Consider the following 11,629-nt stretch of genomic DNA (forward strand, 5'->3'; position numbering starts at 1 on the left):
TCTCCTCTCTCTCCCCTCCCTCCCTCCCTTCCTCCCTCTCTCCTTCTCTCTCTCTCTCTCTCACACACGCGCGCACACACACACACACACACACTCATAGCCCCTGTAGGAGGGGTGTCAGTGCAACCCCCTCACTCCTACCCAGATCCTTAGTCAGCAAAGACACTGAGCCCCCTGAAGCTGGCCCCACCACCCACACGCGTCTTCCTGCGGTCTGCTCTCTTCACAGACAGGCCGTTTAGCAGCCTCCCTGGGGGACACCTCATTTCCAGCCGCTGACGGGTTCAGGCTCACCGTGCTGTGTTACCCCTTACTGGAAACCGCTGGGACGGGGACACCCACGCGCTCGCAGTTCCCCTGCCCTCCTCAACTCCAGAGCCTCCCTCCGGCCGCCCCTCCCGAGGCCCTGGTTCCTCTCCCTGCCTTAGAAACATCCCCTGTAGCCTAGTGGGTAAGGGAGCCAGATCCCACAACCAGATTCAAATCCCTGCCCTGGTGACTTCAAGAACACACTGAGGGACTAGCAGTTGGCGTAATGGCTATGTCGCTGGACTCCCATGTAGTCAACCGCGGTTCGCATCCCGGACCTGGTGGCTTAAAACTCACCGGGCGCGTGTGCGTGGTGCCCAAGATCCCGTGAGGAGAATGGAGGAGAAGGGATTGCGGCGTGACCATCCCCCCTGGGGGGTGATTTCTTGCTTTCTCTCTCTCTCTCTCTCTCTCTCTCTCTCTCTGTCTGGCGTGCGCACACGCCCTATAGCGAAAACCTCTCCAAAAAAAAAAAAAGACACACTGACTGCCTCTGTGTACAAGCTTAAAGTCCCAACCAGATGGAGGAGTGGAGGAGAATGGATTGAGGTGTGATCATGCCCCAGGGGGGTATTCTCTCTCTCGCTCGCTCTCGCTCTCTCTCTCTCTCTCTCTGATGAACTCACATGTCCTCTGGCAATCAAAACACCAAAGGTGTAAAAGCACAGACAGCGTGAAGTAGCCCTTGTCCCCTCGAGCTCACAGTTCACATCCGTTTTCTCCATGGAGAGACTGCGTCTAGGATAGGTGTTTCTGTCCAGCTCTCTGGCACTCTGTCTGGGCCACCCTACTGTGCAGAGCTCCTGGCCCCTGCCGTGAATGTCACGGTGAGCTCCCTGCATGGCGAGGCCCTTCCACAGGGAAGCCGCAGCCCTGGCCACCTTCGTGGTCAGATTCTTGGTAACTGCGGAAAAACCGTCTCCACCCTCTCGGTTTCCCTAGCCAGCAAGGGGGTGGAGTTCGGCATTGCCTCCTTCCCAGATAAACACACACTTGCCAAAACATTCCACCTTCACGGGCCAATCTCGTAGCCTAGTGGTTACGAGACCAGGATCTCACATGGCCAATCAGAGTTCAAATCCTGGCCCCAGCAGCTTGAAGAGCGTTCTGGCGGGAGCCAGCAGGGGGCGTGGTGGTTGAGGCACTGGACTCCACATGGCTGACCATGGTCCGAGTCCCAGACCTGGTGTCTTGCTCTCTCATTTTCTCTCTGTTTCTCACTGGTGAGTTCACGTGCCCTATAGCAAATTTTTAAATAATAATAAATAAAATAATTCTTTGGGAGGGGAAAAAAAAAGAACATTCCTCGATCTTTCTCCCCTCTCTCTGTCTTTCTCTCACTAGAGAGTGCATGTGCCCTCTGGCAATAAAAACAAAAACAAACCCACAAACATCCAAGACTGAAGGCGTGCCAATGAAGCCATCAGGAAAGCGCAGGTCTGGGATCTGCTGGGTTACCCGGGGGCGTTCGAGCCCTGGAGTCACAGACAACAGGCTGTCACCAGAAACAGCAGCAGATGTTTAAAAGCCTCTATTTAATGAAAGCAGGAAGCGTCCATTTCCTGGCTGCTTCTCCTCCGTGAGAAATATCTAGGATAATTTTAGCAAAAGAAGCCAGTCTTCTTTCATTTAACAGTGATTTTATTTAGGTAGAAAGCAAATTCCAACCAGATCCATGCCTCCGGGGTTAGAGTCGTAACCCTCTCCGGGCCCTCTGTGCCTAAACAGTTAGATGTGTTTGACAGCTGTTTGTCAAATAAGTGGGGTGAGCAGCGCAGAACCCTCACCGGAGGGCAGTTTAAGGGGGGAGTGTTTCGACTCGGATTGGGCGGCTCAGGGATGACTTCCTGAGTAGAGAGCGGTGGGCATGTAAGATGGGGAAGGTTTGGCACAGAGAGGTTTAGGGAGGGAGGGCATTCCAGGCAGGGGGGACCCTGTGCTGGGAGCAGAGCTGGAAGGGGCCTGCATGTCCCCGTCCTGGGCTTGGCATGATGTACCCCTTGGCATTGAATTATCCTGGCCTCGTGCAAGGGTGTGTACTATCGGTCCTTTTGTCTTTTTTTTTTTTTTAAAGAGAGATTTTTGTTATAAGGTGCATGCACTTGCCAGAGAGACAGAGGGAGACAGAGAAACAGAAAGTGAGAAGTAGCACCCCAGAGGGAATGGCCACACCGCAATCTCTTCTCCTCCATTCTCCTCTTGGGATTTTGGGCACACGTGCACATGTGCTCAAAGTGAGTCTGAAACCTCCAGGTCCAGGACTCGAACCACAGTCAGTCACATGGGAGTCCAGCACCTTAACCACTAGGCCACCTGCTGGCCCCTCATTTCCGTATTACAGATAAAGAAGCCAAGGTCTGGGTGGCACCTCAGGGCAAAGGCCTAAGAAAGCCCAGCCCAGTCTGTCAGTCAGCAAGCCCTCTGCCCCCACTGCCTCTCCAGCCCGGAGGGAAGTGCAGGGTCCCTGACAATATGCCTCCTGTTCCTCACAGAGCCAGCTTCTTTGGAGAGATCTGGGTTGGCCCATGTGGGCTCCCTGGGACAGTTTTGAAAGTGCGAGTCTTTCTCAAAGTATCTCCTCCTTCCTGAAGGAACAAGTCCCTCATCCTGGCACCGTCAGACACAGGCCCCACTCCAGTTTCATGGCCACAAGGGCCCACCCCACCCCCCAACCCTCCCTCAGCCTCAGGTCACCTAGCACAGTCCTTAGGCCAATTTACACCTCAGCTTCTCTGCCTATGTGCCTCATGGACAGTCCTCTATGGCCAGACTGACTCACTTCATGTTTATCTATGCAGCCCCAGCCCCGGCACAGTGCCAGGCACTAAAGCCTCAGTGTGGCCAAGCAGAACCAGTTCAAATAGCTCCTCCTCCAGGAAGCCCTCCCTGATTTCTCCTTCCCACCCACTTCCTTCTAAAGTGGTCGTGCCCTCTTCTGTGCTCCCAGAACTGTCCATATGAGCCTGTACCAAAACCCTGTCTGATGCCGAGTCGTGCCGTTACCTGAAAGAGGCAAGGTTACATGGAAGAGTAAGTTAGACTTGTCCCACCGTGGAGCAGTCAGCCTTGGAGGGAATAATCACCTCATCTTCAGAGGTTTGCAAGCAGAGCCTGGCCCTCCATCTGCTGGGGGCACCTGGGAGCAGATCTAGGCCATGAACAGAGGGTCAGAGTCAAGGACTCAAAGTCCCTTCCAACCCCAAGACTTGCTACCCCCAACCCCAGCATCTTTGCGATTCACACAACTTATAGTCCTCCTTTTGGGGGGCAGGAGCCAGAGAAGGCGTGTGTTCTCAGAAGGACAGAGGGTCTTTCCTGTCCTCTGGGGCAGGAGACAGCAGGGGGCTGGAACCCGGGTCACAGTCATTTTGAGGACATCAGTAAGTTACGTAAAATGGAACTTGACCATTTCCACATCTCCACTCCCTCCGGCTCTGTCAAAAAGAGGTCACCTTTGGTTATGTGAGCAGCTGCTGGGGAGCGAGACTGAAGCCTTGCTCACGTGGCCCCTAGCTCTGAGTGGGCACCAGAAGGCCCCTCCCAAGACCTGGAACTATACCCCAGAGAAAGTCCCTGGTCAGCCATCCCTGCTTGAACCCTGCAGTGACAGAGCAATCACTCCCTGCCAGGGCAGAGCTGGTCTCAGACAACTCTGGTAGCTACAGAGGCCTTCTGACCTTGACCCACGCCCTGCCCTCCTTGCTCATGGCCATGCTCAGGAGTCTGGATTTTCCATTGCAAGCATCGGGGTGGAGACCCTGAAGGAGAGCGACACCCCAGGCTGACATTTAGGTCACTGGTGGCCAGCATGGGAGAGGACAGAGAGTAGTAAGGCAGAGGCAGGGAGACCAGAGCGGGGTGGGCAGTGACCTTGACTTGAGATGCTGATGGTGGGGTTCAGGCGCGATAGGTGTTATGGGGAGGGCAGACGCAGGCGATGTATTTTCAAGGTCGTGCATCATTTGTACAACTCCTGAGAGCAGGCGTTGGCCACAGTCAGGTGGGGCCAGTGCTCTAACTCTGGGTCAGTTTGCTGGGCAGCTGTAATAGAGTCTCACAGCATAAGTGGCTCCAACAAGAGGAATTTGTTCTCATGGTTCTAGAGGCTGGAAAATCCCAGGTCTCACGGTTCTGGGGGCTGGAAAAATCCTAGGTCTCACGGTTCTGGGGGCTGGGAATCCCAGGGCTCACAGTTCTGGGGGCTGGGACTCCCAGGGCCCACGGTTCTGGGGGCTGGAAAAATCCTAGGTCTCACGGTTCTGGGGGCTGGAAAAATCCTAGGTCTCACGGTTCTGGGGGCTGGAAAAATCCTAGGTCTCACGGTTCTGGGGGCTGGAAAAATCCTAGGTCTCACGGTTCTGGGGGCTGGAAAAATCCTAGGTCTCACGGTTCTGGGGGCTGGAAAAATCCTAGGTCTCACGGTTCTGGGGGCTGGAAAAATCCTAGGTCTCACGGTTCTGGGGGCTGGAAAAATCCTAGGTCTCACGGTTCTGGGGGCTGGGAATCCCAGGTCTCACGGTTCTGGAGGCTGGAACTCTCAGGTCACAGTGTTGGCAGGGCTGGAGGTCTGTGGGGAGAATCAGTTCCATGCCTTGCTCCTAGCTTCTAGTGGTTCACTGATGACTTTTGGCATTCCTTGGCTTGTAGAAGTGGGCCTTACCCACCAGCAGTGACATAAAATAATAAGTGTTTATTTGCTAAAAAATGTCTTTTTTGGCTTGTAGAAGCCCTGCCCAATCTCTGCCTTATTATCCCGTGGCATCTCCCTATGTATCCATCTGTCTGTGTGTCCAAATTTCCCCTCTTGATAAGGAAAAGAACTCACCCCAGAGTCTTCATCTAACTCAGTCACCTCTATAAAGACCAGTCTCAGAGTAAGGTCATGCTCACAGGCACGGAGGTTAAGACTTCAGTGTATCTTTTTCGGGACATAACTCAACCCATACAGTCTTCCAAGTCTTACTGCAGAGGTTTGGCGGGGTGGGTACAAGTGAGCCCCCAGTGACTGGTCTGTAAAATGAGTGGGATGGGACTCAGTCCTTTCAGGCCCAAGATTCTAACACGATTGTCTTTACATGCAAGGGGATTTTCTGTGCTTGACACGTTCTCTCCTACTCAAAAAAGACATTTTGTAGCAAATAAACTCTTACTAATTTTTGTCACTGCTGGCGGGTAAGGCTGCATTGTGTGTGGAAGGCCCAGCAGCTCCGGGCCTGGTTTCACATCCTGATTGCTGGGCACATCTACAGCTCTGTACAGGGATGGCTGGGAGGAGGGGGGGGGGCTTGCTGCCTTCTGATTGGCCATATCTGACCTGGCCTGATTGGCTCCGATCGGTCTGTCATTACAGTCAGAGAGGGCAGGACACAATCATGATAGCAGTGAAAGGGCGTATTTTACATGAAGCGTACTCACTTGTTCTAAACCAGCGTCACATCCTGTAAATAAAATGGCCCCAAATGCAAGTCTCGCCCCCAAGAAATTGAAAACACTGTCGTTTTGCAGGAACTGTGCGTGGGGAGGAAACAGGAGCAAGTTCACGTGTACTGGGGGAGGGCTCCACACTTCCCCCTAGGGTCAACTCTGAGGGTCTTTCATGGTTGATAGGTGGTGGTTGCGTGAGGCTCCATGCTGAGAAGGGTCTGAGGGTCTAATCAGAGGATGCTGTGATCGATTAACCATGCCTGCAAGGGCACAGGAAGGGAGGCGTAGCCCATGTACTGTGCATGCCGTCACATACAGTTCCTCTCAGGGGAGCTGCCTGTGGATAGGACTCACTGTGGACTCCAGGCAGGGAGGGAGGGCCTGCCTGAGATGGTACCCTGCCCCATGGCTCCCACCCTCCTGCCCAGGTCCCCGAAGCCATCCGCAAGTGCCAGCGAGCGGGCATCACCGTGCGCATGGTCACTGGCGACAATATCAACACGGCCCGGGCCATCGCCATCAAGTGTGGCATCATCCACCCTGGGGAGGACTTTCTGTGCCTCGAAGGCAAGGAGTTCAACCGGAGGATCCGCAACGAGAAGGGAGAGGTGCGTGGCCCAGCGTGAGGGTCCCGGAGGGCCGAGCTGGGATGTGGGCCGGGAGGGGCAGGCTGGGTGACTGTGCAGACACCAGCCAGCGGGCTGTCCGGGTGTGTCTCCTCCCTTCTCTGGACCTCAGTTTCTCTCCCCAACCCCACCCTCTTCAGATTGAGCAGGAGCGAATCGACAAGATCTGGCCGAAGCTGCGGGTGCTGGCTCGCTCCTCTCCCACGGACAAGCACACCCTGGTCAAAGGTGAGACTCGAGCGGGCGTGGGCAGCTCGGAAACCAGTCCAGACCAGACAGGGCCTCCTCCTGCTCTGCAGCTTCTTCTCAGGACACGAGGTGCAGATCCTCCACTCCTGGGGACACCCTTATGTCACCCCGGTGCTGCCTGGAGGCCTGCTGAGGCCCAGAGGAGATGCAGGTGGGAGGCAGGAGAGCTTCCTCTGGGCCTCCATCTCCTCTAGGAAGCAATGGGCCGGCCTGGGGTCTTGAACTCACAGCTCAAGGGCCAAATGGGGCCATAGCCAAACCTTTGCTTTGTTTTCTTCAGAATGTATATTTATTTCCTTCATGAAAAAAGGAGGCTCACTTGACAGGGTCTCTACACCCCACCCTTCCCCCAAGCCCCACAGCCAGCCACAGTCCCAGGCTGCCTGGCCTTTGGGTAGACCCAGGCCACGAATCTGGAGCCCTCCCACCTGGCCTACTGCACAGCAGAGCAGCAGCCTGCTGCCCACGCCACCACAGCGGGCCCACAGACATGTTCGATTTGGCTCAGCACGGCACCTTTTCTTCCTTTTTTTTCTTTTAGACAGGGAGACAGAAAGCAAGAAACCATCTCTCAGGAGGGGATGGCCACACCGCCATCCATTCTCCTCCATTCTCCTCTTGTGATTTTGGGCACGCACACACGTACCCAGCATAAGTGGTTTTTGTTTTGTTTTGTTTTTTGTTTTTGTTTTTTAAATTTTTTTTTGGAGTGATTTTTGCTATAGGGCATGTGCGCTCACCAGAAAGACAGAGAAAGACAGAGAGACACAAAGCAAGAAACCACCCCCCAGGGGGGATGGCCATGCCGCAATCCCTTCTCTTCCATTCTCCTCTCGGGATCTTGGGCAGGCACGCACATGCGCCCGGCGTGAGTTTAAGCCGCTGGCTCTGGGGTTCGAACCGTGGTCGACTACGTGGGAGTCTAGCAACATAGCCATTACGCTAACTGCTGGTCCCCCCAGCGTGAGTTTTTTTGTTTGTTTGTGTTTTGGGTTTTTTATTTTTAGAGGTTTTTGCTACAGAGTATGTGCACTCACCAGACAGACAGAGAGAGACAGAGAGACAGAAAGCGAGAAAGCACCCCCCAGGGAGGATGGCCACGCTGCAATCCCTTCTCCTCCATTCTCCTCTCAGGATCTTGGGCACACACGCACACGTGCCCGGCGTGAGTTTAAGCCCCCAGGTCTAGGACTCAAACTGCGGTCAACTACGTGGGAGTCCAGCGACATAGTCATTACACTAATTGCTGGCCTCCCCAGCATGAGTTTTAAGCTGCCGAGTCCAGGACTCGAACTGCAGTGGACTCAATGAGAGTCAGCAATGTAACCAGTACGCCATCTGCTGGTCCTGGCACATGCTCTTTTATGTTGAATTTGATTGGCTTATACAGACCTGCTCACTCAGGTTTGACACCCTCCTCACCCTCCCCCTCTCTATCACTCGGCACATTTCATTGTTCTCAGTCTGGCCCCAGAGCTTAGGCGTTTGAGCCCTCTGATCTATTTGTTCTGACAGCCCCAACCGACATTGGTGACCAGGAGCCAGGGATGAGCCACCCTGGGAACAGCCACCTCAGAGATGAAGCCAAAACCAGACTCTTCCTCCCTCCTGAGCTGAGGTGGCGGGCACCTCTCAAGCCCTGGTTCAAAGCCTGGCTCTGCCATTGACCTACTCCATGGCCTTGAGCTAGTCTCTCCACCCCAGGACTCAATTTTCCATCTGTAAAATAACCTTGGGTGGGGACCAGGGGCCGATTTCTGGCTGAGACCATCCCTAGGACATCTTCAATTCCTGTCTCAAAGGTGCTACATAAGGACAGTAACGTGGCCGACTGTGGTTCAAGTCCCAGACCCGGTGGCTAGAAAGTCACTCCGGGTGCGTGTGCGTGTGTGCCCAAAATCCCCAGAGGAGAATAGAGGAGAAGGGTTTGTGGAGTCACCATGCAGGCTCTGTGCAACTGACGTGAAATCAGTGGTGCCCCCACACAGCGACAGGCTGCGGTGGTACCAGAGGGGTGTGCTGGGGCGGTCGCTGGCCTCTCGCAATAACTTGGGCAGGGGCAGCATCAGGTCACAGGTCATCAACGGTGAGGCAGGCGTCCAGGGTTGGGCCGGGCACGGGAACCACACTGCGAACCCGGAGGCAGAGTTCCCAGGCTCCTCCGAGGGGTGGGAAGACACTCAGTGATCTGGGCTGGGAACACAGTCAAAGAAGGAGACTAGATGAGACAGAATAGGCAGGGTGGGGCCTGCGGGTCACACATTACCCAGGGCAGGGGGCCTGCAGGGGAGAGGCGGAGGAAGGCTCCCGTATGCGAGGGGCTGGACCGGGTGGTGCCTGGCAGGTGCAGCTGGAAGTCGGCCCTGAGAGGCACTGGGGTGGTGGGAGACCCGGGGCGGGGTAACTGCTGCAACATCACAGAGGGACTCAGAAAGGAGCCTGCAGGAGTCTGTCCGTCTATACCACAAGCCCCATGAGCTGGGTGTCCAGAGTCACGGGAAACAGGGCAGATTTAAGGGGAACTGGCCTGCCTGAGCCGGGGACCCTTTGATGTCTGAGTGGAGCTGCCCGAGGCAGCTGGACACCAAGGCAGGAGAGGCCACAGGCCCGAGCGGCCCAGCCGTGTGTGCGTGCAGGGAGCGCAGAGCAGCCGCTGGTCCAGGAGCCACCACCCGAGCAGTGTTGGGGGACCAAGGAGAGCTGGCCAGCAGGTCGGAGGACAGTCAGGTACAAGCAGTGTAGACTCAGAGGGAGTCTCAGGAGGAGGGAGTGGGCCACGGAGGACACAGCTGCCCAGAGGTCTAGAGGGACAGGACAGAGATGTGACCCTAGGGGGCAGCCCTGAGAAGACCGCACAGCAGGCCACCTCGGTGGAATGGCAGAGCCACCCCAGGGCGGAGGAGGAGAGGGGCCACCAGAAAGTGTCCTCCGGCTCTGAAAAGGCGGTGCCGTCCTGGGGTGCCACAGAGAGCCCCGCCCTGTTGAGGGGAGGCGGGCAGAGGGGACTGACATGGCACAGGCCTCGATGCCACGTGGACAAGGTTGGAGAGGCTGAGCCCAGGACAGTGGGACCCAGGGCCGGCCACCTGCTGGGTGCAGGCAGCCCAGGGTGACGCCTGAGACACACGGCATGGGCCTTAGCAAGGGGGAGCCGGGGCAGGGGGGCGGGCGGATTAGCAGCACCTCAGGGAGCTTCCCCCGGCGCCCCGAGCAGCTGACACATGAACGGGGGCACCAGAGTCACAGATCCGATTAGGGGTGGCCGGGGTCCTCAGGGTCACAGGGGCTGAGCTGAAACGGCAGGTGGTGACAGGAGCGCATGTGGCCACATGACTGCCTGTGCAGATGAGGACCAGGGAGCCCGCCTTGGGGGACTGAGCACGCATGGGGTGGCCAGGGCATGAGAGGAAAGGTCCGAGCGGGCGAGGCCTGGTCACAGGACTTCATGATGGAGCTAGGGCTGGGGATGTCAGCCCTGAGGCCGACAGGGAGGGAGAGGACGACTCTCCTGGGGACAGGGGCAGATCCAGACATGGGTGTTAGAGACCCTGGGGATGCTGCGGGGTGCAGCCCAGAGGGGGAGCCTGGATCAGTGGACAGGGTCGTGGGGGTGGGGTCAGCAGAGGAGACAGGGACAGAGGAAAGGACCACAGTGGGACCTGGGGCCCAGATCAGCAGGCTTGCTGACCCATCAGAGAACGAGGGGGAGACATCGAGGTTACGCCCAACGTCCTGTCCCGCCTGTGGGCATCTGTGCTTGGGAGCCCCGTGAGTGACGAGTCCCACAGATTCCATGGCGATGACATCTCTCACCCAGCATCTTCCGCCAGCCCCAGCTCGGGGTCTGGGACCACGTGACTCTGGAGCATTTCGGCGTTTTATTGGGATGCAAGTCTGGAGAGAGGTCCAGGCCAGAATGGTGGCCGGGGCCATCGGCACACCACACAGCCCGGGCCCCCTCGGCCATGACTGGCCTCCCCAGGGAGAAGGTGCTGGAAGAGCAGGTGGCAGGAAGCCCTAGGAGCTCCTGGGCGGACAGAGGGGCCCGGGTACAGGCAGAGGGCATGATGTTTCTGGTTAGGTTGTCGCTGCGTGACCCAAGGCCTCAGAGAGTGAGGAGGTGCCGGAGGTGGGAAGAGCCACCGTGGGAGAGGGTGGCCGCCAGGACCAGAGAGGAGACCACGCTTGTGGCAGAGCCCTCCCGAGGACAAGGACCAGGCCTGGCCTGGCTGCCCCCCCCACCCTCCCGCTCCACAGGCATCATCGACAGCACCCACACCGAGCAGCGCCAGGTGGTGGCCGTGACGGGGGACGGGACCAATGACGGGCCTGCGCTTAAGAAGGCCGACGTGGGCTTCGCCATGGTAGGAGCAGCTCGCGGGGGCCTGGGGAGGGGGCCGGGGGCCACGGGGAGGGGGAAGCCATGGCCTGGAGATTCCCCAGCTCACGACCCCTCACCGTCCACCTAGCATGTGCCGGCACTCCTGAGGCTGTGGGGAGGCTCCCTGCCTGGGGAGCTTTGCAACCATGGGGCTTGCAGGGAGGGAGTGGGGGCTGGGCAGAGCTTCCTGGGCCTGGAGGGTTGGCCTCGGGGTGCTGGGCGTGTGCGCGTGTCCCGGTTGTGCTGGGCCGACGGGTGTGTGTCCGGGGTTGTGTAGGACTGAGGGCGTAAGGAGTGAGGACGGTCGTGCTAGAGCGCTCACCTTGCCGACCACCCACCCAGGCTCCTGTCCCCATCCCCACAGGGCATCGCGGGCACTGACGTGGCCAAGGAGGCCTCGGACATCATCCTGACGGACGACAACTTCAGCAGCATCGTCAAGGCGGTGATGTGGGGCCGCAACGTCTACGACAGCATCTCCAAGTTCCTGCAGTTCCAGCTGACCGTCAACGTGGTGGCTGTGATCGTGGCCTTCACGGGCGCCTGCATCACGCAGGTGGGTCCTCGGGAAGCCCCAAGCAGGCGCTTGGGACGAGCCCCGCCAACGGCCCGGGGGCGCAACACAGGTCTCGGCGCCGGC

At 57.5% G+C, this 11,629-nt stretch overlaps 1 protein-coding gene across 11 annotated transcripts in view; it reads left to right on the forward strand.

Moving 5' to 3' along the window:
• ATP2B2 (ATPase plasma membrane Ca2+ transporting 2) overlaps window positions 1-11,629 on the forward strand; it is a 354,796-nt gene that overhangs the window by 326,236 nt on the left and 16,931 nt on the right. For all 11 annotated transcript variants that reach the window (XM_006151983.3, XM_006151984.3, XM_027773234.1 and 8 more), the window contains 4 exons: window positions 6,162-6,341; window positions 6,500-6,587; window positions 10,866-10,972; window positions 11,354-11,545. In XM_006151983.3, coding sequence (XP_006152045.1) covers window positions 6,162-6,341; window positions 6,500-6,587; window positions 10,866-10,972; window positions 11,354-11,545 — 567 coding nt within the window. The remainder of the gene's footprint in view (window positions 1-6,161; window positions 6,342-6,499; window positions 6,588-10,865; window positions 10,973-11,353; window positions 11,546-11,629) is intronic.

Source organism: Tupaia chinensis, unplaced genomic scaffold, assembly GCF_000334495.1.
Source record: "Tupaia chinensis unplaced genomic scaffold, TupChi_1.0 Scaffold000333_1, whole genome shotgun sequence".
Taxonomy (NCBI): Eukaryota; Metazoa; Chordata; class Mammalia; order Scandentia; family Tupaiidae; genus Tupaia; species Tupaia belangeri.